The 25835-nt window shown below is 38.8% G+C and overlaps 2 protein-coding genes across 3 annotated transcripts in view; one reads left to right on the top strand and one right to left on the bottom strand.

The window, feature by feature from the left end:
* MACO1 (macoilin 1) overlaps window positions 1-20216 on the bottom strand; it is a 57515-nt gene extending 37299 nt beyond the window's left edge. For both annotated transcript variants that reach the window (XM_026676008.2, XM_087970632.1), the window contains exons 1-2: window positions 19956-20216; window positions 448-589 (exon numbers count right to left, since the gene is read on the bottom strand). In XM_026676008.2, the coding sequence (XP_026531793.1) occupies window positions 448-589; window positions 19956-20035 (222 nt within the window). In that variant the 5' untranslated portion in view covers window positions 20036-20216. The remainder of the gene's footprint in view (window positions 1-447; window positions 590-19955) is intronic.
* A 2709-nt stretch (window positions 20217-22925) lies between these two features.
* LOC113417559 (RH-like protein) overlaps window positions 22926-25835 on the top strand; it is a 24096-nt gene continuing 21186 nt past the window's right edge. Inside the window, exon 1 of the mRNA XM_026676006.2 lies at window positions 22926-23167. Within this exon, the coding sequence (XP_026531791.1) occupies window positions 23032-23167 (136 nt within the window). The 5' untranslated portion in view covers window positions 22926-23031. The remainder of the gene's footprint in view (window positions 23168-25835) is intronic.

Raw genomic sequence — 25835 nt, 5'->3', positions numbered from 1 at the left:
TGTTTATAATAACCATTCTAATCCAGTATTAACCATGTTTGGTAACTATGAGACAAATGACTATTAGATATTGAGAGACAGTCTGTCTGTATTCTTCCTGTCCTTTTGTCTCATGTTACTTGGTGTTCTCAAAATATCTGTTAGATCCAAAGCCTGCAATCCAAAGAGCTGCTTACACCAGAAGTCCTTTCCCCCTTCAAGTTCCTCAAACCTTGGGAAAAAAATTGCTTCTGAACATCAAGGGACCCTATTAAAGCACCCAGGGTACGGAAGGGAATGGTTCTGCAGCTGAAAATAGAGACAAGCGATCCCCTTTTTGCAAATAACTTTTTCAGAGCTATATATCAAACAGGACTCCAACTGAGAAATACATCAGAGAGCTGCTAATGCTAATGCTAGTAATAACAATAAACAGCTGATAAATACTTTTTCTATTTTTATACATACCAATCCCTGGTATCTGAAGGAATCATAAACACTCCGGATGAAAAGCCAGAATGGCCACAAATATTCAAATCTGAATTCCAAAACAAAGTCAGCCACCAACACAAGAGCCCAAACTACCAGGAATTTCAGATACAGGAAAGTACTGAAAGGAAAGAGGGAAAAAACTATTAATTTTGCACATAGACAAAACTAGCAAGGCGATTTCATTTCTTATTCAAAATGGGTCTGTATTAATAAACACAGAAGGAAGTTCAAGTAAAAAAAAAAGTTACATAACTGAAATTTGCAAGCATAATCTACACTGTGTTATACAAAAGCCAACAAAAGTACATGGACAGTTGGTAGGGAAGGGACATTTAAAGAGCTAATGGAATAAAACTTCTAAAAAGTGCCTGTGTTCTGTTTCTTCCTCCGGAGAATAACTTCAACATTCAGCACTTTCACCTTTCAAAATGAAGCATATCTGCCATAGTTGTAGTTTGAATTATAGTCCTGTGATATCAATCTGCAATGCTCATTTTATATGCCTTCTGCATAAAGATGCAGAAACACTGAAATTTTGCTCCGTTTGCAGCCCATGCAAAATACAGATTAAACTGAAGCAGACTGAAATCATATGGTTTAGTGGCATATAATATACAGTATATCCCAATTCCAATAAATGCTCAGATAATTAGTAGCAAGCATCAGAAATACTCTACTTGATATTGAAGAATCAACAAAACTACACCGAGGTGAGTCTGTTAAAGGAAACATCCTTTTCGAGTAAAAGCTATTATCTGGGGGGTTAGGTTTCCACACCATGGCATTGCCTGCTGCTTGGCTGTTTCCACTTGCTTTTCTGATTAAGGATTTTTTAAAAATGTGTCTGCTAGCATTGACTTATTTTTCTAACAAATCAAAGTTAGAAGGTGTACTATGTCCTCGGCTTCCAATATTTGGCTTATTTGTAAGATGTAAGACAGAGTTTCTGATTTACGCAGTTTCTGATTTACAGTAAGTAACTTACAAAGGGAAAATTGGCTTTTTCATTCTCATTGGCAGGAAGAACTTAGCCCTGTTGATGTTGGAAGCGAGCCATTATCTTTGCCAATGTATCTGCCCAACAGTATTGATTTCATCAGACCTAGGTGCATCTTTATTTGTAGATGCCTAAATTCACATTTTTTTCTGTGTCAAAAACTGCCAGTTTCTACTACAAAATTATGTGAATTTTGTATCTTTTGTATTATCTATAGTTCAAAGGATAGGCAGCTACTTGTAAAACTTCAGTTCCCTTAACAGTTTCCCCTAACGTTGTACTAATTTCTGAATTACTTACTAAGTATCACATATTTTTCTCAAAGCTCACCTTCCAAGTTCACCCCAGGGAACTAGTGAATATTGGTACAGAATTTATGATTTTTATGAGCCATCTTCAGTGTGGTTGCAAGCATAATTCTGGAACTGAAGCTGTAACATTCACCTTGGGGAATGACTTCTGTCACCAGAACAGTGGGAATGCAGTCTTGTAAATTTTCGTAGCAAAGAAACATTTTCAGAGCAAGAGCCACATTTGATTTTTGAGCAGTATTTTGGGGATTCCAAAAATAGGCTAAACTGGGACAAATGATCAGATCATGACAAATGTGGCATCTAACTTAATTAAAAAGTGATTACTTTAAATCACACCTGATAAAATTTAATATTTTTCCCCTGGGTTAAATGAAAAGTTACAAACTGGTGACAAATTTGGGCAAGGGCTTGAGGCCATGCTTTTCACTGAACATGTGTTAGCCTCGGGTTATGCATTTTTGCAACAACTAACAGCAATCTTTGATATCATTGATTGTGCTGTTTCCTGTTAAGCTGCACGGGTTGGGAATGAGAATAGTTTTACAGAAATATGTTTTATTTTCTAACTAAATGGAGGAATTCTATTTGACTCCTTAAGACAACGGAATTTTGGAATCTGACAGATACCCTTTTAATTCTTATACATTAAATCATTTGACATTGTTACCTGGATATTTGGGCTAAAGTGCCATTATCATAAAAATGATACTCCTTCTGATTTCATCAAATTCAAAAGAGGTCCTATACTGCACGTTATTGATCAGTGGTTGGGGGTGCAGTACTAGATTGGTTAAAAGCCATTTACTGGTAATTGAGACTCAATTTAGCCAAGAGGGAGATATTATTACAGGATAGATGATTTGTTTAGCTCAGTAGCCTTCATCCTATTCCACTTGTCTTCTACAGCCTTCTACAGTTAACAGTTCGGGATACTTACTGATCTAATTTACATACAACAGAAAGCAAGCTATTGCTGGTGACTTAGCCCTCCCTGTAAAAGACAGCGTCTGAGTACACAGCAAAGCACAACCAGGTGGATCTCACAGCAAACCATCTCATTGCAAACGGTTTTTTGTATAATAGTTCAATTGTGGTGGTTTGCATGGATTTGCAATTTGTTGAAAGTTAACACAGAAATACTGAATTTGTGAACCAAAACAAGAACTGTTTGGTGAACTGTTCCTGCCACTGAAGGACAGGAGTGATGCATGCATTGCCAGTGTCCGAACCTCAAGATTGTGACAGCTTTGAGAAATTGCTAGACGTCTGGATTTTTTTTAAATGGATCATGTGATTATTCAAATAGGCTTCCCCATAAAACAATGTTGTCAATTTCAAAAGCTGAATAAAATATTTTAAAGTATTTATCTGTTATAAAACAAGTTTTCCTGACTATTCAAATGCTGATTATCCTTGAATAATAGATGAAACTTTTTTCATAGTTTTCTGTAAAATAATGCCCATGCTGGAATCCTTAACAGAATAATAATTTATCTAATGATTAGAATTACTGATCCAATTGCTCAAAATTGTCCAAATATTTACTATATAATAAACACTATAGTATACTACATAGTATATGTATATATCACTAGACATTTATACAACAGCAAATGCTTCAGACTTCTGTTCCCAACTACAATCTTGAGATAGGCCCTGATCTAGTAAAGCAGCTGATAAAATGAATTAAGGAAAACTTAAATGTTAATGAAAGAATTACTGCAAACTTAATATTACTGATCTTTTAAATGATTAATGAATTAAAGAATATTGGGTCCATGCATTTTCTTCTCTTCCAAAGTAATCATACCTTGAAAATGAAGATAAATACTTAGAAATACAATGAAGTAATTTCTTTTAAAAATGACTATATTTGTAAATTGAAAGAGAAGGATAAAATTATAAACATTTATGTTCCTTATATTGTATTTGTCCCAAAAGAAAGAAAATACTATTACAAACATTTTTAAATACCCTGAGTAGACTTTCTACACAATGCAGATTACACCATAACATGTATCAGGTTTGCCTTTATAGTGATAGATTGGAACAATTTATGAGGGTAATACCAGTAAACTGGTATTGTGGTTTTATGTTCTGTAAGCCGCCTTGAGTCGCCATGGATGAATAGGCAGCAATATAAGTTCAATAAACAAACAAACAAACAAACTGCATCTTCATAGCAAAAGCAAAGCTGAAAAGTGAGAAGAAATTTGAGCAGGAGAAAAAAGAGAAGCCAAGAGCTTGATAAAATACTGTTTGCCTCTATATACATTTAACCAAAACAGAGTAAAGGAAACTAGGAGAAGGAGATGTGAGAATGTCAGAAATGAAGAGAAAACAGAAGAAAATCTCCTCCTTTGGGGGAAGTGATGGTAGTTTAACTCTTTCAAGAAATATAAAAAAGGCATTAGAAAAGAAATACAATCTATAATGCCAAAAAGAAACCAGGGATTTCTTTGTTTCAGTTCTTTTTCTATGCTACAATGCTGTCCTATGAAATCACTGTCAGGGGAATTATGAAGTTAAGATTTTTAACCTATCCATTTACATCTCAAAAAATATCATCTCACTCAATTTATGAACTCAGGTCAAGACACAAAACCATCAAAAAACATGCTGTAATCACAATACCACATCACAAATGTAGCACTTAGCATTAGCAGATCCAATCAAACATCAAGCATTAATGCTCTCTATCCTCATGCAATTTCCTCTCTTTAACAAACCGTAGTTGAGATTGCAGTCTGAGATCTGTAAGAACCAAGAGAGCTGAAAACCAGGAATTAATGCAAACTAGAGGAGGAGTGAGGAAGAGCCTGGCATTCATGTAACCCCCCAAACCATGCCTTGGCATTATAAAATGGCTTTTCCAGTGATGCCATGTTAACTTTAAAGCTAGATCAAACTAGATCAATATTAAGGTAAAGGATCTTAGATATAGGGTTGTAATTTAATTGTACATTTGTCATAATTATAAACTAAGCACCTAAACCACCTTCATATTTATATCATATCACAGTCCCCAAATTCAGGCAAGCCTTATCTTTAGCTCAATTTAATATTTTCTGTGGGGTCCTTGGTGCTCTGAGCTTTGTTGCTTTCTTGCAGATATTTCATTACCTAACTAAGTAATATCATCAGTACTAGAAGGGAATGTTCTCTGTTTATATACTAGTGGCTTGCCTTGTCAGTGCTGGTGGGAGTGTTGGTGATTCTTTGAATAGGAAGTTGTTTACTGTCAGCTTGTTTTTCTTGATAATTCCTTGATTGGGGTATATTTTCTCCAGTTGTTTTGGAAGGGAAATATGAGAAAACCCCTTTTGAAACTTGATACTGCCCCTGTGACACAGGTGCCATAGAAACCACAGCACATGTTATTTTGTATTGTCAGTTCTACAGGGACATTCACCACCTGTTGATTACCCCCTTTTAAACTAAATTTCCTGGCCACGCCAATATTTTTAACTTGCATTATTTGTTAGATAACCAGGACAAATCTATTTCTCTAAAAGTAGCAAAATTCTGCTACATTATGTCTAAGCTTTGCCCACAAACGGTTGCCAACAATCCTTAAAATTAGGGGTTAACTTTGCTTTGTTTTACTGAATATATTTTAATCAGTCAATGATGGAAACAGAGTTTCTGCCTAACTGTCTATCTGGGTGTTACATTAGAATTAATCCAGCAAAGCTTTCCAATCTGGCATGCTCATGTTCCAATATAGGAAACTGTTATCTAATAAAAATAATTCAAAAACCTGCAAATTTTGTTCTAGGGCTTATTTGACAAGATAAAACATTTCTCCTATATTGGAATTATTGCTGAATTACAAACTTGATATTGTAAACTCTGTTATGGAGACAGAGTTCCTAGAAATAGCACTCAGTGCAATTCCTCTTCAAAACATCGTAGTCAAAGTATCTGGATTTAAACTTTCTTCCTTTAGAACACATGAAAAGCTGAAATTGAAAAGCTGTATCCTCTCATGGCAGAAAGAAGAGCTGTAAATATTAAGTAAATCATTAAGTAAACGTTAAGTAAATATCAGTAAATATTAAGTTAAGCTTCTGATGAATAGATTAGACTGCAGTTAATTTTCTTCATTTTTATTAAAATGATTGACCTTAAGTCAGATATATTATAACATCAGAAAGAATAGACGTGAAGTTTGTATTATTGTACAAACTTCACCTATTCTAACTCAGCTTGCCCATAACATCTAATCAGTACCAGAAAGGTAATTTTTCTCAAAAGTACTTAGGATAATGTTTCTCAGTTTCAGCAGCTTTAAGATGTGTGAATTTCAATTCCCAGAATTCCTCAGCTGGCATTCTAAGCATTGAAATCCGCACATCTTAGAAGTTGTTGATGTTGAGAAACACTGGCTTAGGACAGTCTCCAAGGAACAAAAAATTCAGAGTATGTTATATTATCTACTACAATAAGGGGTATTACATTCAGCAGCTAATAAATATTCCCAACAGTAAGTCTAATTAATTTTTAACAACCAACTGCATCAGGAAGCAGAAAAGTTGTACATAAAGACAATACTACTCATGATCTTTGCATTTAGTTTTTATTTACATTGTCATGGAGTTCATTTCCAATCTTTAAGACAAAATAGTATAATGTTCTATTTTAATATTCATTACCTTCATTGCAAATTGTTTTAAAATGCATCTGAATGGAAAACAGTATAAAAACATATCTAACATTACTGAAATACCATGAGGAAGTACACTTCTAAGTTGACAAAATCTAGCCACTCTCTATTTTTAAGGTAGAAAAATTCCACCACAATTTGAAGTTGTTTTCTATTAATGCACTTTCTTACTTAATTATAAAAACATTACTGAATCTCCAATATGGTCAATTTATTCTCTTAATAAACATTTGTTCATTATTATTAGAAACACTCATCCTTTATTTTATTTTATTTATTTTGTCAATCGCTTACAAGATAATAGGTATAAGTATAAACATGAGTAAGAATACAGGAAATAGGTACGAATACATGGGGACAATAGGACAGGGATGGTAGGCACGATTGTGCACTTATGCACGCCCCTTACAGACCTCTTAGGAAAGGGGTGAGGTCAATAGTGGATAGTTTGAGGTTAAAGAGTGGGGGTTAGAGGATGTAACAATAGAGTCAAGTAGTGCATTCTAGGCATTGACCACTCTGTTGCTGAAATTGTACATTGAGTTTGTATCTGTTGTGTGCTCTTGTATTGTTGTGGTCAAAGCTGAAGTAGTCATTGTCTGGTAGTACTGGTAGGACATTGTAGCAGATAATTTTGTGTACTACGCTTAAATCCATCCATAGGCAGCGTAATTCTAGGTTGTCCACACTCAAAATTTCAAGCCTGGTGATATAGGGTATTCTGTTACGAGCAGAGGAGTGTAGTACTCTTCTCGTGAAATACTTGTGGACTCGCTCAATTGTATTATTGAAAAGGAGATGAATATATCCTGTGTCTGCTGACTCAGGACGGGATACAAAATAAACACAGTCACAAAAAAAAGTGAAGCCCCTTTTATTCCTTCACTTTGCTTCCAAGCTCCAAATATCCTTGACTGGAGACAAAAAACTCCCACACAAGCAGTTACAAGGAGGAGGAAATGCCGTTTAAATTATAAAGAGTAAAAAACAACACAAACCAGGCAAGATAAGGGCTTGAAGATGTCCACAGATATCAGAACACACACTGGGAAGGACTCCAAACTTAGAGAGGAACCATAAACTAGAGATATTTCCACACTTTGTTTCCAGCGTTCACCCTTAAGCATGTCCATCCTCTTATCCAGTTGTCACAGCTGCAGCCCATGAAGAGGATCAAGGCCCTCTCCTCCCCAGTAGACCATGTCTCTCCCTTATCCTCTCCTCCCTGCGTGCCCTAGGATGAAGAGCAGATGGGCCTGGGTCCTCCTCTGACTGCCCAGACAGCCTCTGCCCTTCCCCAGCCTCCTCCACAACCTCCACACTTCCATTCCTTGTTGGCTGTTCCTCATCTCCCTCAGAGTCAGTCTCCACCAGGGGCATGACAGTGGGAAAATATGAACATGGCCAAAACTTGTTCAGTTCCAATTTTGATTACATCTTTAGTTTGATGTCATGTTAATTGACCAAGTTATTTCATACAGAGATTGACTATACATCCAGGTTTAGGAAAAGGGTTTAAAAACATTAGCCTGATAATCAAAGTGAAGAAGTTGATGTGGGTAAGTGCATGGAGAGAGAGCCAGTTTGGTGTAATGGTTTAAGGCAGAGGTCTCCAAACTTGGCAACTTTAAGACTTGTGGACTTCAACTCCCAGAATTCTCCAGCCAAATGGCTGGAGAATTCTGGGAGTTGAAGTCCACAAGTCTTAAAGTTGCCAAGTTTGGAGACCTCTGGTTTAAAGCATCTGGGAGACGCTTTAAATGGGAGACGAGTTCTAGTCCTGCCCTTCTAGCATGAAATCCTCTTTGTACAGTAACTTTAGGCCAGTCCCTGTTTTTCAACACTAAGAAAAAGGCAATGGTAAACTACTTCTAAAAATGTTGCCAAGAAAACTGCATAGACTTGTCCAGGCAGTTGACAGAAGTCAGGAATGACCTGAAGGACAAAAAAAAGTTCAGGTAATTCTATATACATGAGTGAACAGGTGGCAGAGAATGGATGAAAGAGCTATCCTTCTCTTTAATGAGCAGAGAAATAAGTGAGCTGCCAAAGGAAAGAGCTCTTCCTATATCAAAGAAAGAAACATATCAAGAATATCCTCTGCCAGCCCCCAGAAAGCTGGTGAAGGATTTTGCAAGTTAGCAAATGTTTGTGGATTTGGTTACAAGACTGCACTAGCTTAATAAGGTTTTGGACAGAAGTTAAGATTTTTCCTAAGAATTTCCAGGCATTTTCTATTATCAAAAGATTGTGATGAACTATCTCAATAATGTGCAGTCCTCTCATCTTGCTTTCTGGCTGTTCTTTGCTATTAGCATGTTTTTCTGAATGACAAATTAAACCCCCACAATCTATTAGCTATTCTGTTTGTTTGCCAATAAGCCACAAAATGGCTTGTCATATTATCCAAACATGCTCACAGTGATATGAATGAATATGTGTGTCTGTTTTAGTTAATGATTGATAGAAAGATAGAAACGCCAATAAAAGTACCACTCCCTCCCACAACTTCTGTGGGAAAGACAGGCCTATTTTACTAAAAAGAGTATAACAGGTAGTCCTCAAATTACAACAATTCACTTAGTGACAGTTCAAAGTCACAATGGTACTGAAAAAAATGACTTATGACCATTTTTCACACTTATGATTGTTGTAGCATCCCCATGGTCACATGATTTACATTTGGATGCTTGACAGCTGACTCACATTTTTGACGGTTGCAGTGACCCAGGGTCAAGTGATCACCTTTTGCAACCTTCTAACAAGCAAAATCAATGGGAAAACCAGATTCACTTAACAACCACGTTAACTAATTTAATAACTGCAGTGATTCACTTAACTGTGGCAAGAAAAGTCATAAAATGGGGCAAAATTCACTTAACAAATTTCTCTTCACAACATACATTTTGGGTTCAATTGTGGTTGTAAACTGAGGATTACCTGTAGTTAAGCTAGGTTTGCAGAGGCCCAGGAGGTTCAAGTGCCTCCTCAAAGAAGCTCACCAATGGGAAGAAAACTGAGGTATTCACCAGATATGTAACATACTAATTAATAAATTAATATCCATACTTTCTCCTTATACAACAGTTACCAACCTCCAAAATTTTATGATATGTAGACTTCAATCCCCAGAATCCCCAATCCAGCAGGCTTGGCAGTTGAAATCCATAAATTTTAAAGTTGTTGAGTGTGAGAAACACTGGGACAGAATAAGTAACTGACAGACAGGTTTACATAAAGGAAATAATTAAAATGAGTAAGCCACAGCATGGAATTTTCTAACATGCTCAAGCAAAATTATTTAACAAGATTCTTTGCTTATGGACAAAATACCCTCTGCCAAGAAGCAACCACAGCTCTTTGGAACTGCTGCAAGGACATTCTACCTAGATTCTACTGTTAGAGGGAGGGATGCTTCATTTGTGAAGGAAGCAAACTGTCCAATGATCTGCAATATATATTTCATAATTTATGACAGAGGAATAACCCAAGAAATGGAAATGAAATCTCAACTTCTTTCAAAATTAAACCTGACAGAGGTAGTCATTAAGCACTACTACCTGTAAAATAACAAAGATATACAACAGAACCATTCATCATATTTGAAATCAAAAGTTAAGAATCCCAAGACATTGTTCAAATATAAACATTAAAAATTACAGATCAAGGAAGAATAAAGAGCCAAGGAGAGATACGTATCAAATGGCATTAAGCCACTCTAAAGCAAACTTGTCTATTTGACAAAGAAATGGAAATAATTATGTTCTACTCAACAAAAAACAAATAAATTGCAGTTTTGCCACAAACACACTTTGCTATATACAAATGGTTCTACAACAAGCAAGAAGAATGTAATTATATGTCAGGTTTTAAATAAACGCAAAGATGTGGTGGGAGTGGTATAGTCTAATATAAAAGCTAATCCATGAAAGGAACTTTGAGTATTTACCAATATTCACTGCATTATGTATTATTAGTCACTAAAAATTTCTGCAGTATAAAGCTACTGAACAAAAGAAGCAGTCATCTCACATCAAAGCAGATTTGCCAGTAAGGCACAGATGTTACTATCTATTAGCATTTTTTAATCCACCACTTCCTTTCACACATGATAGTTATTTGTGGCCACAGGGGGAGTTGGATACTGAGCAAGCTTTTGTCAGGCTCCTCTTGGGTCTTACTGGAGGCAATTCTTAATTCCCACAAGGGTGTGGTTGTTTATAAGCTCGTTCCAGTGCACAACTGCATATCAGATGTGGCATTAAGAAAGCAAATTTAGACATTATAGAGAATTATTTTCCAACAATAATGCATTCAGAAAAGACACATGGTGTATTATCCTCCAGATGGCATTCTTTCAGGGCATAAGTAGGTTGAAAATCCCAACTTGTCTGAAAGACGAAATGGAACAACTCGCTACAGCCAACTCTCCATAGCCAACTAGTTGCGGCCAAGTCACCATGGCCAACTTGCTGTGGGGCAAATTGCTATGGCCAACTCACTGCAGGACAACTCACCACAATTAATTCACCACAACTCACAATTAATTCAATTTAATTGTTTAAAATAAATAAAAAAATATTTTAATTTTTGTCATTCAGATTTCTTTTTGTCCCTCCTTTTACATCCATTCTTTAATTATACTATTCCACCATTTCTTTGATATTAGTGTAACTCTTGTCCCACAGCGAGTTGTCCTGTGGTGAGTTGGCCATTGCAAGTTGGCTGTAGTGAGTTGGCTGGGCCGAATTGTCATGGCCCCCTGACCATTACACCATTACACAGATTCTAAATTGGTGTGTTTGCAAGGACATTTCTACTTTGCTCAACATTCTTCTCTATGAGGAAAACTTGCACCAGGGATATAAAAGAGGCAGGAACCTGTTCAATTCCTCATAGACCAAAAGTTTTTCATCCTTGACCTACAACATAATGTAAGCAACCATGAAGCATTGGAAAATAGGCCCCCATTCTTTCACCACAGAAATTTCTGTGTCACTTAACAAAAAAGTTTGGGCTCAGTTGTGGTCATAAGCTGAGGACTACCTGTATTTCCATTGCTCAACCCTTCTTCTTTAAAAAGCAATTTACAACATGTCAGCAAGATATACTTACAAAAGCTATTGGTAAAAACAAAAAATAAGGCTCCCTTGCTGTACTTTATCTCTGAGGCCTACATGACCATGTTGATGTTGTTTTCTTGACAGAAGTACAGCATAAAAAAATGTAACAGTTCAGGTAAAGTAGTGTGATTCTCTACTTTTGAAGACACACACGGGATTGAAATAACTGAAGATAAGAATCAAAACTCTGGCACCCCATTATTATTTCTTCTGTAACAAAGCAGTCAAGATGCAACTTGCAAGACTAACGTGCTCTAGAATTGTCTTGCAAATTCAGAAGAATGTTCCCATAACATTTTAGCTCTATTCAAAAAGGAACATTTTATCATTTTTGAACTGCATTTATTCATCCACCTAGAATAGATGAATACTTTAGAGCAAGGTTTATCAGTCTCAGCATCTTTAAGATGTGTGGACTTCAACTCCCATAATTCTTCAGCCAGCACATTTGACAGTACTGTTGTAGAGTAGATATTTGTATATTTCAATGCTTAAGATAAACCAAAACACTAGCTCAACCAATCAAGATACAAAAAATATTTTTTTAAAAAAACAACATATTGTTTAGCAAGTGATTGTCACGCAGCAACTTATGCACTTTATTCTACCCATGGAATCAGAGATGACCAAAAATGGCCAAACCAGGAGTAAGAAAATATCACCAGCTGTGCAAGACTTTTTCAAGCCAACCACTTAGATTTTCCTCAATCTTCTTTCCAAGGCACTCCTCCAAAAAATTCTGTGTTATCACACAGTCTGGCTGGGCCATTCCTCCCTTTAGAACTAGGAAAATTTAGTGTGGCATCTCTGCAAAGTGGCACCTGATTTCCAGATGTGCAGCACTAAGCTGATTTCTTGATTCTCTGACCCAACTTGGGTAGGCTCCTAGACTGAAAAACATATTAACCCAAATTAAATTATAAAGCAGTTTACTCTGAAAGGCTCAGAACTGCACTCTACAATGAGATCAGTGCAGGAATCCCAATGCTTTAATATTATCCACAACAGGTTTTTCACAAGACGGTAATATCTATTCTACATTCATTTGCTTCTACCTACTACCCACTACATACAGAGGCCAAATGTACTATAAATAGAATCAGTACATTATCACAGCCTATGATTTTCAACAATCTGCTTCACAGTTCTTTCTGAACATTTGCTATTTCTCTTCAAGAGTCTTTTAGCCATATAGCTAAACTCAACATTCCTCCCATTTTCTTATATTGAAGAAATAACCATGTGCCAAACGAACAGCAAAAAAACTAAAAAAATAAACCCAGAATTTCGTGGCTGTGCTGAAGATAGCATTAACAATCATCCTTAAGTCTTAGCATAAAATACCTTTATAATTATTCTTCACGTTTAAAGTGTATCTTGTATTTGATACTTAGAAAGTAAAGATCAAACAACAATTGTTGCAACAATTGTTGCAACAATTGTAACATAACTGTTGCAACATGCCTAGTGGTAATTGTGGTTACCAGTACTTTAACACCAAAGAGCCTATGGACATGATGTAAGATGAAATCTGTAACTGTCCTTGTTTTTCTAACACTATTATTGTTTGCTGTTCTCAGAAAACCAGGTTCAAAACCTCCCACATATAACCTTTTGGACTATCAGTTTGAGGTGCATCGTTTAGTATTTTTGTGCCAAAAAAATCTATCATTATCAGGAGCATAATCAGTCTTCGAAATGGTTGTGGATAAGCTTTAGACTTTAATATGTATAATATGGCTTATAACTTTAGAGTTGGTTTTCTTTTACAATATAGTTCTGATTCCATAGCTTTGACTGTATTTATTTACATTTTGTATTTCTTAACCATCCATCTCTCTCATTTTTCCTGATTTAACTTAATGGATCTGCCTCTTTGTTATTCAGAATTGTGTATGAACATGATAGCTTGGGCACAGATACAACATGAACATTTCATGCAAAATCAAAGCAGAACTCATCCGATGCCAAGTAGTCCTTGCTGGAAGAATCTCCTGCTACATGTAAGTGTGGTGGTGCCTTTCCAATTTAGATACTGCCAAGTCTCACCACTTACATTTGCTGATGCAAAAAAAAAACCCTAATCAAACGATAAAATTTTCATAGCAAAGTGTTTTTTAAAGCAGGTCTATGAGTCCAAAGATGCAGCCATGAGCACAAACAACTTTTGATTCTCCTTAATTTGAGAAACAATGAGATAAGTTAACTGATCTGATATCTGACCTCTATATAAAAATACAAAGACCCTCCTCCTTTCAAAAAATGAACACAGGACTGTATCAGAAATGATGGAATAACACAATTTAAAAATCTGGTAATGATTGTTCCCCTAGCCCAATGCAACAAAAATAGCCTCCAAATATGTACAACATTTATTTGAGCCACAGCTATTTCAGGCCCTAATCCTTGTATAAGAATGCATTTGCTTGCTTGGTACCAAAATTATCATTTCATATTTTTTTTAATGGAAATTATTCGGGGGGGGGGGGATCCTGACAAAACTATGGTAATACCTTTTAAAAATGAATTGCTGAATAACAAATAATATGCATTCGTGTTTTATATATATGACTGATGTGTCAACACTTTTTCTCAGAGGATAAAAAAAGAGAAATATTTTGCACACAACCCTGAGCAACAGGTCCATATGCCAATGGAGCCTTCCATTTATTTTTCTTAAGCAGCAGCCAGAGATCCCGATCTTGCCAATCACATAGCAAAGGACTTTGAGTACTGTTTTGGAATGGGGGAAAGGCTTAAGAATAGGTTTTCAGCAGTTCAAAATTAATACTACTGCTATGTACATCCATTTGGCTGCTGCAGCAGAGTGCCAAGGTAGCATGGCATACTCCATTTGTTTGGCTGGCATCAACTGGATCTTTCCCTCCCAGAGAGTTCTCCTTCCAATGACTACCCCATCTAGTCTTTACTAATGATTTATTCATCTATATAACACAATCTATCAATACATCCCACTATAAAGAGCAGGGAAACTGAAAAATGGAGTGGATGTGAGAGGGAGGAATCTAAAGATAGAAATCATGTAAGGCTTTGGCTTAGTTCTACGAGTAAGAATCAAAATAGAATCTACAGCCTTTCCAGAAAAGGTGACTTTTGGGACAAACATAAAGTAAGTAGGAGATTACAATACGGCATTGTTTGACAACACAAGAGGTATTTGGTAATGTTACATAAAGAATGTGTGTTTTTTCTTCTTCTACTCTTCTACCTACTTCTTCTACTTTCATGAAGAATATTTCTTCTCAAAACATTTTCATGTAAGGCAATGGCAAACCATTCTATAACAATGCCACAAAGCATTGTAACAATGCCACAAAAGCATTCTCATGTAAGGCAATGGAACCACTTCTATAACAATGCCACAAAAGCATTGTAACAATGCCACAAAAGCATTCTCATGTAAGGCAATGGCAAACCACTTCTATAACAATGCCACAAAAGCATATGGAGGAGTCCACCATTATTTTACTATGACTTTAGACTGTAAATAGATAGGTATGGTAATCTGATTTTTTTAAAAAATTCTTAGAAAATAGTAATCCATACACATACATTTTCTAAGAAAACTAGTAAGTTGTATTAGCCATGAAAAGACACCATTCTTTTTGGCTTAATATGTAAACTATTTGTCTCTTTAAAATGGTAAAAAAAAATGCCCCTCATTCTTCCATCCGCAGCAATGAAATGATCACACTGCTTGTAGGAAATACAGGATTGCTTATGGCTACCAGACAAGTTACTCCATAGTGCATCCAATCTGATTAGCTACTTGAAGCCCATCACAATATTTACAGAGATTAATTTAGCATAAAATTTCTCAAGTTTTTCAAATTCTTTGATGTCAACATGACAATTCTGTAATTACGCTAGCTCTAACAAAACATGGAATTGTAGAAATATTTTCAACTGGTATTCGACATTTATGTAAGATCACGTCCATTTTCAGTAAGCTTATAACAGCTTTCTAAAATAGATCAGTATTATCACATTTATTATTTATTACAAGTCTTCCACTGTGATAGAATGCTGAGATAATGCTTTAGAGTCACTTCCTGACTTTATAGCTGAACTAAGATTTAAACTAACATGCCAATAAGAGGTGATTAGTACCCTCCAGAAATGTTGATTTCCATATGATAGTTGGAAGTCTGGTAGTGTAATTTTACACAAGGCTGTTGAAACCTGATTTATACCCAATGCAGCTTTAGCACTTCAACTAGAAGTTAATGGTAATATTCTGCCATATTAAACTTAAGGAAGCACAGGGATCTGGTACAAAGCTAAGCTCATGCATTAACCTAATAAATTAATCATATGTCTGAAACATCTACCAATCAATGATCAATGGGGAAGCAGAACATAAATCTTGCCATTTTTAGCCCCATGTTTGAAAGAAAAGAAAAACAGAATTACTAAGTCACCCCATCTCTGTGGCCTGGCAAAGAAGCACAACAAATCTGGGCTGAAGGTTGGGTCATGATCTCTAGGACCACACAGAACTTGGTCTGCAGCATGTACTGTATATAGCAAGTGTACACTCTGACACTGTCTTTGCTAGCATCTGCAGGGAACATGAGTCCTGTATATGCCCAAGCAAGTCTTCTGCCACTCAAGATAAAAAACAGCTATACTTTAAGTCTGTCATTCCAAAACATTACCATCTAAGAGAATAGTGGACTTAAATAATGGTATGCTCATTCTTAACAGTATGTGACAAAAATAACTATCATAGGTTAGATTTACAGACATGCAGATTAGTATTAATTCTGTTGCTGGAAGGGCCATGCCTACTTCTTTATAGGAAAAGATTATCATAATATTATAAACATAAATGAGCAATCAGAGAAGAGAGCTAGTCAGGAGATACCAATAACTAGAGCTGGCCTCTATTTGGAATCATAATTTTTCAAAGCAAGCAGTTGATAATTTTATTTGATCTTGACTGGGCTAACTTTGTCAGATCAATGAAGAAATGGGCCCTGTCCAGTGCATTTTGATAGCTGGAAAATAACTAGGCCAGACCTCTGTTTGCATCTGTGAAAGATCTGGTTAGCCTTGGTTTTTCTCCTAGCAATCTTTTAAAAAGCCTCAGATTGTTTTTATAAAATTTTGTTTTGTGTAAGTAATAATTGGGAGAATACAGGTACTGATACCGTCTTCCCTGTAAACTGTTTTCCTATACATTTAAAGAGTACCACTCACTATTATATATAGAGCACGCACCAGAAATATGTGAAAAATATATACATGAGCCTAGAAAATAATAACTGCTGTTCTTAAACAGTTAGCTATGCAATATTACATAACAGAACTTCAATTCAAATGGGCAAATTTCCTTTGGGAGAATATAGATTTTCATAGCTGGGTCTCATTCTAAGTTATTCTTTATGACAGTTATTAATGTGTGACTTCTCTGAAAACAAAACTCATATAGCAGTAGGTATTCATTGATATTGTGATCTCTTTTCCTTTCACAGTCATTGTGAAAACATAACTCCTCAGGCTTAGCCAATGACAAGTATAATTTGTCTGCCAAACTTTGTATCTATTAGGCCCTTTGTAATTATATAAACTGACAGCAATATAGCATTTTCTGCAAATTGTGCAGTAACTTCACTGAGAAACTATTGAAATTCACGGTTAGAAGAGGTGAATGAAGTATTGTGTTCAGCTAATGATAATTACTTAAAAATGCTACTGCGTATAATGTGCAAAAACTAAATCACCATAGAAAATTCCAATTCTTTAATATCTTTCTCACCAAAGAATACAAACCATTTTTGGTACAGTACCAAAAGAGAAAATAATGCAGGAAAAAACAGACATGAAAAATAAAAAAAAAACCAATTGTGATTCCCTGACTTGGGAAGTAAGTCTGAAGTTAAAAGTCTCCAGAAAAGTTACAGTAGTTACAAAAAGGAAAAGCCCATCATTTAAAACTATAAAGCCAAAAAAAAAGACTTTTGGGTAAGGGACTGTGGCAAATAATAAAGGGGTAGGGAAGTAAACACAAGAAAACTAAGCATAGAGAAAACCATAAGATGTGTAAAACTGTTACAGAGAAGGACTGGGGAATGTAATTTTTGAGGAAATAGTAAAAAGCAGATAATAATAAATGAGTCAAGTCATTATCAAGGTTCATTGACAAGAAAAACTAATGGCATTGGGGGGTGGGGGGGCACTACAGTAGCTTAGCAAAGTACAATGGGAGGAATGAAAAGGCAAAGCCAGGCTCATTGATGTAGAGAAGGGCTATGGGACGAAGTCCTTAAACAACATCTACAGAAAAGAGTTAACACCGTAGGACACAAGTACAAAGATAGGATAAAAAAATTACAGAATCAGAACTACAGAAAACTCTGTCAATGGAGAGCAGAAGCAAGAAAACAAGTGTCCTCTGGATTTGAGGTCAAGAGAAGCTATGATTTCTAGCCAAGGGAGCCAAGAGTATTGGCCAAAGTTTTATTTATCTCTCTTGTTCATCCTTTCAAGAGGTGGCTGTTTCACTGGATGATGTTATGAATAAATGAGTAGGAAAGCAAAATAATTCCTTAAAAAGCTGCCAAATGGAATAGTTGAGAAGAATCTAAAAGTAATATGGGGGATTCTAGAAAATGTTCTTTATGAGAGGGAAATTATAGATGGCTTCTAATTGTAAGAATAGAATAGAATAACAGAGTTGGAAGGGACCTTGGAGGTTTTCTAGTCCAACCCCCTGTTTAGGCAGGAAGCCCAATACCACTTCAGACAAATGGTTGTCCAATCTCTTCTTAAAAACTTCCAGTGTTGGAGCATCCACAAGCTCTGGAGGCAAATTGTTCCACCGATTAATTGTTCCAACTATCAGGAAATTTCTCCTTATTTCTAAGTTGCTTCTCTCCTTGAATTGTTGGATTGGTAGAGTTTGTTTATTTATAAAATTCATTTGCTGCCCCATCTCGTACCTAACGATTCTGGGCAGCTTACAACACAGAAAGCTTACAACATAGATTTGAGAGCACCAGAACAATCTGATGAGGCCTAAGCAACGATGGACTATAACCATGTGGGACATCACTATTAGGGAAGGCTATTCTAGAGGAAAAACAGGCTCTCAGGGCAAGATTCCTGGGGTAGGTGTGGTGTAACTAGACAGAGGACCAACCACAGGAAAGGAATGACTTCACACAAGAGTCTTGCAGAAGATCACAAGTTACTTGTCTTCTACCGTTAAAGTAGTGTTTCTCAACCTGGCCAACTTTAAGCTAGGTTCATTTCAACTCTCAGAATTCCCCAGCCTTGGCTGGGGAATTTGGGGAGTTGGAATCCCACACACCTTAAAAAGTTGCCAAGGTTGAGAAACACTGAAGAATACAAGAACTACGGGAGCAGTAGACCCAGGATTGGGTGCAGGTGTCCAAGCGTGAATATATACAGGGGAGGCAGAAATGGGGCTTTAGGAAAAGAATTTATGTCCACACTGTTCACGGAAGACTCTTTAAAAAGCTGCTCTCAGAATTGTGGCTTAAAGTAGCTTGTAAGGTAGAGAAGAACCTCCCCCTAAAAAAAGGGTTTAAAACCTGAACGGACAGTTATGTGCGAAAGGGACTTCTGACCTAAAACGCTGCTTTGCCGCTTTATCCAAGGTGGGTCACAAACATCTTATTCCCTCCAGACCAGCTATTATCCCACCCCCACCCACCCACCCACTCAGGTGCTCTCCAGAGGTACAGGACTACAAAACCAATCCCACCAAGCCAGCATTCCTGTGGATCAGGCCAGCTGCAGCCCTGAAAGCCAGAGGAGGGACGCCTTGCTGGGAGCAGACGGGAGTTTGGAAAGGAAAACCGAAAGAAGCCCCTTCTCTCCCCCCCCCTCAAGGCCCCTTTCCAGAAACTTTGGCACTGGGGGGGAAGGGGAAGTTAGTGGGGGACAGCCACCCCCCCCCAAGCTGGTGTCCCGCAAGCAGGCTGCACGACAACTCCCATGCTTCTCTCCCTTTCTTATGAAGAGGCCCGGGGGTGGGTGGGTGTTGAGGCCGCCGAAACGACCCTCTGGGCCGGCTGGGGACGATGGGAAAGGCGCCTCAGCGCTTCTGAAGGGGACGCCGGCTGGAAGGGAAGCCCGGCGGGTCGGGGAGGCGGCTCCGAGCGCGCCATGAATCCAGGGAGCCGCCGGGGCTTTTGGGAAAGGGTCTGAGGAGAGCCCGGCGGCGGCCTGAGGGGAGTCGGGGAGGGCGGCGGCGGCGGCGGCAGGCCCGGGGGCAGCGGCGGGGTCCAGCCCCGCCTGAGGGGAACGCGTCGGCCGGGACGGGGACGGGGCGGCTCCTCGGCGCCTCTGACAGGCCGGGGCGGGGCCGGCGGGCGAGGCAGGTGCGGCCCTACCTGCCGTAGATGCCCTCCGTGATGCGGTTCCGCTTCAGCGGCCGCCGGAGTTTGCTGCAGTCGGCGCTCCGGCGCTTCATCCTCCCGCCCGGCTCGGGGGGGTCCCAACCTGGCCTGCTGGCGGCGGCGGCGGCGGCGGCGGCGGCGGCGGCTGCTCCTCCTGCCCCGCCCGGGTCACGGCGACAACATCCGAGCGCGTCGGTCCGCGCGGAGGCCCGGAAAGTCTCCCACTCCCGTTTGGTGCTCCGGCGCACTGTCTCCCCGCCCCTTCCTCCCTCCCCTCTTTTTCCCCTCTCGGAAACAAAGAAATAAAAAATAATTTCAGATCCGTCCCTCCCCGCCGCCGCGGCCCCGCGCGCAGGCTCCACGCCTCGCCCCGCCTCCTTTCAAGCCCAGGCCAATCCGCTGCGGGCCAAACATGAGGGCGATGCTGGGAAGAATCAATCAGCGCGGGGCGAGGGAGAAGAGAGACGGGCGAGCTGGCCAATCAAGCGGAGCGGCAGAGACCGACCGTCCTTTCCTAAGATAACAAGGACCGCCCAGTCGCGCGAACCACCGGCCTGAAAGTCCGTGACAGAAAGGATTGAATCCTGGGGCGGAGTTAGAGTAGAGGGGCGGGGCAGTCTCAATATTTCCCAATGGGAGAGAAAGAAAGGTGGGTTTTTTCCCCCCTTCTCTTTGATCTCAACCTTTGGTTTGGGATTAGGGTACGGCCCTCTACGATTAATTGACGTAAATGCTGACCAATACACTCCTCCCGTCATCCGTGGCCCGAACATAAGAAGAGGCAAAGAATAACGCTCCCGCTACTTTCTAAAACAGGCCCGCGGACGGATCCTCCCACTTACAAAAGTGATGATGTATTGAGCCAATAAAAATGGCGCTCGATAGAAAGGGCACTGAAGACCACCAATAGAGTTCTGGGCTAAGTGGGACTAGGCTAATAACCGTGCAAAGTGCCCTGGGAAATCGAGTCTTGGCCAATGGGGGTGACAGTTCCCCCTCTGTAGCCTTTTGTTAAGGTGGCTGGACATGGTAAACTGGAGGAGGTTTGCTTACCTCTCAGATTTTGCCATTCCTTTGGTGTTCACATAATAATATTCCTCTTTTTCAAAATACGCATTTATCTTCCCTCATCCTGGACTGTTTATTGGGAACTAAGTTGGATCAGGTTTGAGAGAAGGAGTTCTCTTAGTTTAAACGTATTTGTTACTCAGACGTTTACTCCTGGGGGGGGAAAAAAGTTTATCTGCTTGTGGGGTTTACTTCTGAGTCAACCTTTATAGGATTGGGATGGAGTTAAGAAAAATACACTGGCTATGAAAAAGCAAGGCATTGTTTCGCATTTACAGCTAAATAAATAAAGTGGCTTATGAAATATACTGCAGAAACAATCCAATAAACCAACATAGAAAGGGGCTTGTGGGAGGCTGAAAGATTTCAAAGGAAGAAACTCAAACTAGAGTTCCAAATTAGAGTTCCAGGGACTGGTTGCTCATGCAGAAAAGGACATAATGGCTTTTCCCTGATGCTGCAACCAAAAGCTACAAGTAAGCATGGTGAGAATGTTACTCTGAGCCTACTCCATCATGAAAGAGTAAAATATGAGTGTAATCTATGAGGAAACCCCCATATATGAGGACATAACAGATGTAAACTGATTATCATCACTGAAAGAATTAACTTTGCAGAAAGAGTATGAAAAAGACTTGTAGTCAATAATAAAGGTTTTTGATCCAAGGAAGATGAACTGTATGATTTTCTGCAATGATGTCTTTCATCTTGTGGATTTTTTCCCCCTTGGCTACTGCTACCATTCCACTGGCTTTATTTTAGATTGCTTGAAGCCTGTCAACAAAGCTCGTTCAAGAGCCAAGTAAAGGCTAGTTAGTTAAAAGAAGGGCAGAAGAGTGCCCTTAAGTTGAAAAATGCACTACAGGTGATCATTTGCAGTTACAATGTTGATGAAAAAGTAACCTTGGGACCAATCTTCATGTTTATACCTTGCAAGTCTGTAAAGCAAAATAAAGCTAAAATAGCACTGTGAGCACAGTTGTGGTTTTGTATAATGACTTACTTGCTTAACAACCAGCTTGCCAACCTTAACTGGTCACTAAACGACTATCTGTAACTAGAATTTATGCAAGTCCATAGTAATTTGTAATGATTGGCTCATACCACTTGCATAGGTAGTCCTCAACTTACAACCACAATTGAGCCCAAAATTTCTGTTGCTAAGCGAGACATTTGTCAAGTGAGTTTTACCCCATTTTACAACCTTGCTTGTCTTGGTTGTTAAGTGAATCACTGCAGTTGATGTTAGTAACCCGGTTGTTAAGTGAATCTAGCTTCCCCATTGACTTTACTTGTCAGAAGTTCACAAAAGGGGATCACTTGACCCCGAGACACTGAAACCATCGTAAACATGAACCAGTTGCCAAACATCTGAATTTTGATCACATGATCAAAAAGTCATAACTGTGAAAACCAGTCATGTCACTTTTTTCAGTGCTGTTACAACTTCGAACGGTCACTAAATGCACTGTTGTAAGTCAAGGACTATCTGTATATAGGTTGGAAAAAGAAAACTATCCATAGCTACTTGCTGAGTTCTTCTTGGTTAGATGAGACCTGCTTAAACGCACATAAATTTGGAACTTTGCTGTTGTTCCTGGGAGGAATTAGCCAGGAACATGCAATTACAGCATGGTCCTGCTTGTCTCCTCTGAGTTCAAATAAGTGCACCTTATGTCAGGCTTGCAAAGTTGATGAAAACATGCAAGTGTCTACTTCTGGGAGGTTTTCAATAGTACACGGTATGACTCTTATGGTTGCAGACAATCAGCTTGCTCAATACTAATCAAGCATCTGTCAGCACAGGTCAGGCAGTCCCCTGGCCTGTCTTAGATAAGGGTTATGTGCTTTGCTAATTCCTTCTAAGAACTCTTATCTCCTTCACAACTTTCTCTTTTCTTTCTTTTTTCTTTTTCAGTGGAGACTCATAGAATGTTTGGACCCAAGGGGCTGTATTCACGCTTGCCTGGTCCTTGTTCGGCTGCCTTTCTTTTAAGCCACGATGTCTTCTCAGTATCTTCCCAATCTCCGCATTCGTCTCCCCGCGCTCCTTCTTCTTTTGGAAGCTGCTTTAATCCTTATATTTGGCTTCTTCGTTTCTTATGACCACAGTCAAAATCTTGCCAGAGACTACCCAGGTAAGGTGGCTTGCTGTCGGGGTTGAAGGCTTGTCTTCTGTGGCATTGGAAGGTTAAGTAAAGGCTGGTACCACAGGGAAGTTCCTTCTCCGGAAAGGCTCTGCCAGTTGTGTTGCGTATTGCAGCTTCTCAGCTGTGAGGAATTCAAAACTGTCAATTGGGTACAGCCCCAGTTGGGAGGAGAGGGTATAGTGCAGGGGTCCCCAAACTTGGCAACTTTAAGACTTGTGGACTTCAACTCCCAGAATTCCTCAGCCAGCTATGCTGGGAGTTGAAGTCCACAAGTCTTTAAGTAGCCAAGTTTGGAGACCTCTGGTATTATGAAACAGATATAGTACACATTTCCTTCATGTCTGTAGAGATTCTCTGTCATCCAGGTCATAGTTGTCCCCAAGATGCTTTTTCAGGAAGCAACTGGACTTTGTTTTTCCTTTTGAAGATGTTTCCTTCCGGATCCTTCCATTCCCCACTATCCTGTCAGAGCTGAAGAAGCTTCTTGGATGAGAAGCAAAATGTCTTCAAAAAAAAAAAAAGTCCAGTTGCTTCCTGAAAAAGCACCTTTGGGACATCTCCTTCCTCTTTAGGTAAAATTGAAGGAGATGCATAGTTGAGTCCCTGAAGAGCACAATCTAGAGATGCATGGTCCAAATTTGAGGATAGCCTCTGCTCCCCCAAAACTTCAGATTTGGCCCCACCCCAACCTTTTGCCAAATTGCTGACAGATTCTACTTTTTAAAATGAAGGGTGAAATTATTATTTACTTATATCTCATCTTTGTTTTTTTTTAATGAATACTTCAAAATAACAGACATACTTAATACTCCTTCCTCCTCCTATTTTCCCCTCTACAACAACCCTGTGAGGTCGGTTGGGCTGAGAGAGAAGAACTGGCCCAAAGGCATTCAACTGGCTTTCATGCCTAATCCTGTACTAGAACTCACAATCTCCTGGTTTCTGGTCTGGTGCCTTCACCATCAGACCTAACTAGAATTAATTGAACTGTATTTACTTCAACTGTTATCTAGTTTTGGTTCTTATTCTGTGTCCTGTCTGCTATTTAAAGTCAAATACAATCCTTGGCCTGAAAGGAGTTTTGTAGGGCTCAGTAGTCAGGTTGTGTTAAAGCATTTTCTCTTGCGCTTAGTTAACATGGTAGAGTTTAGATCCGGAGCATAAAGTACCTTTAGGGGCGTCTGTTGTGTGATCAAAAATGTCAAAATGATGCTTAGCATCCTGGCACATTTTTTCCATTTAAAAGTCCCAGATTCAACCCCCTACCTGTGACTGAGCTAAAGACCCCAAAAACTCCACTCAAGATTAGGAAGCTTCTGATGTGACAAAATTAACTGTTGCTAAAGGAGAACTAGTGGTTTTAACATCAGGTCATTGGAAAGAAGGAGCCAGATACAATGCCTCCAGGCTCAGAAAAACTTGCTTGTTCGAATGGAGCTGCTTTGAAATACAGCAGCACAAAAAGACCTGTGAGAAATAAATATATAAGGGATGTACGACAATTTGAATGAAATTACAGCTGGACAGCAAATATCCCAATAGTCATCAGATGGCAGCAAATCCTCTTAATGCTTTGCTGCCATCTATTGGCTTTCTGTTACCTTGCAACTCAGATCTGGAACTAATTACAGTAAAATAATGATTTCAGACAATGATAGTATATCATTGTATATCTATGGAGATTCTCAGTCATCCAGGTCATGGTTGACCCAAAAGTGATTTTTCAAGGGGCAGTTGGACTTTCTGGTTTTTCTTTGAAGACGTTTCGCTTCTCATCCAAGAAGCTTCTTCAGCTCTGAAGACCCTCTGATCCTTTGGGATAGTGCAGGTAGTCCTCAACTTACAACAGTTTGTTTACTGACCATTTGAAATTACAACGGCACTGAAAAAAAATAACGTGTGACCATTTTTCACACTTACGACCATTGCAGCAAATCCATGGTCATGTGATTTACATTCAGATGCTTGATAACTGGTTCATATTTATGACAGTTGCAGTATTTCCCAGGGTTGTGTGATCACCTTTTGCGACCTTCTGACAAGCAAAGTCAATGGGAAAGTCAAATTCATTTAACAACGGTGTTACTAATTTAACAGCTGCAGTGATTCACTTAACAAATGTGGCAAGAAAATTTTGTAAAATGGAGCAAAACTCACTTAACAACTTTCTCATTTAGCATAAATTTTGTGCTCAATTGTGGTCATAGGTTGAGGACTACTTTCAGTAGTAAATGCCTATGGAGATTCTCCATAGTAATAGCAGCAGTAGTAATAGTAGTAGCAGCAGCATTTCTGGGGAAGACAACTTGTAGAGAGGCTCATCTTTACTCTTTCCATAAAAGTGATACTTAGCAAAAGCCATTTGATGGATAGCACTGGGTGATTTTACTGGGGGAAGCAAGCCTACATATATTGCAGCTGAGTTCACTCACTTTGATAAGTCATGATATGATTTTGTCTGGTTTTTGATTAAATTTCCCATTCTTGGCAACTTCCAAACACCTGGATCCCTCCACCAGTGATGGGATTCAAATTTTTTTCACTACCGGTTCTGTGGGCCTGGCTTGGTGAGCGTGGCAGGGGAAGGATACTGTAAAATCTCCAGTCAGAGGTGGGATTTGCTGGTTCTCCGAACTACTCAAAATTTCCACTATCA

The sequence above is a fragment of the Notechis scutatus genome, chromosome 8 (genome assembly GCF_049901735.1).
Source record: "Notechis scutatus isolate UNSWTSFEM ecotype Mainland chromosome 8, rNotScu1.2, whole genome shotgun sequence".
In the NCBI taxonomy this organism is placed as follows: domain Eukaryota; kingdom Metazoa; phylum Chordata; class Lepidosauria; order Squamata; family Elapidae; genus Notechis; species Notechis scutatus.
The sequence above is the reverse complement of the archived record's forward strand: the minus strand, read 5'-3'. Positions and strand labels throughout refer to the sequence as shown.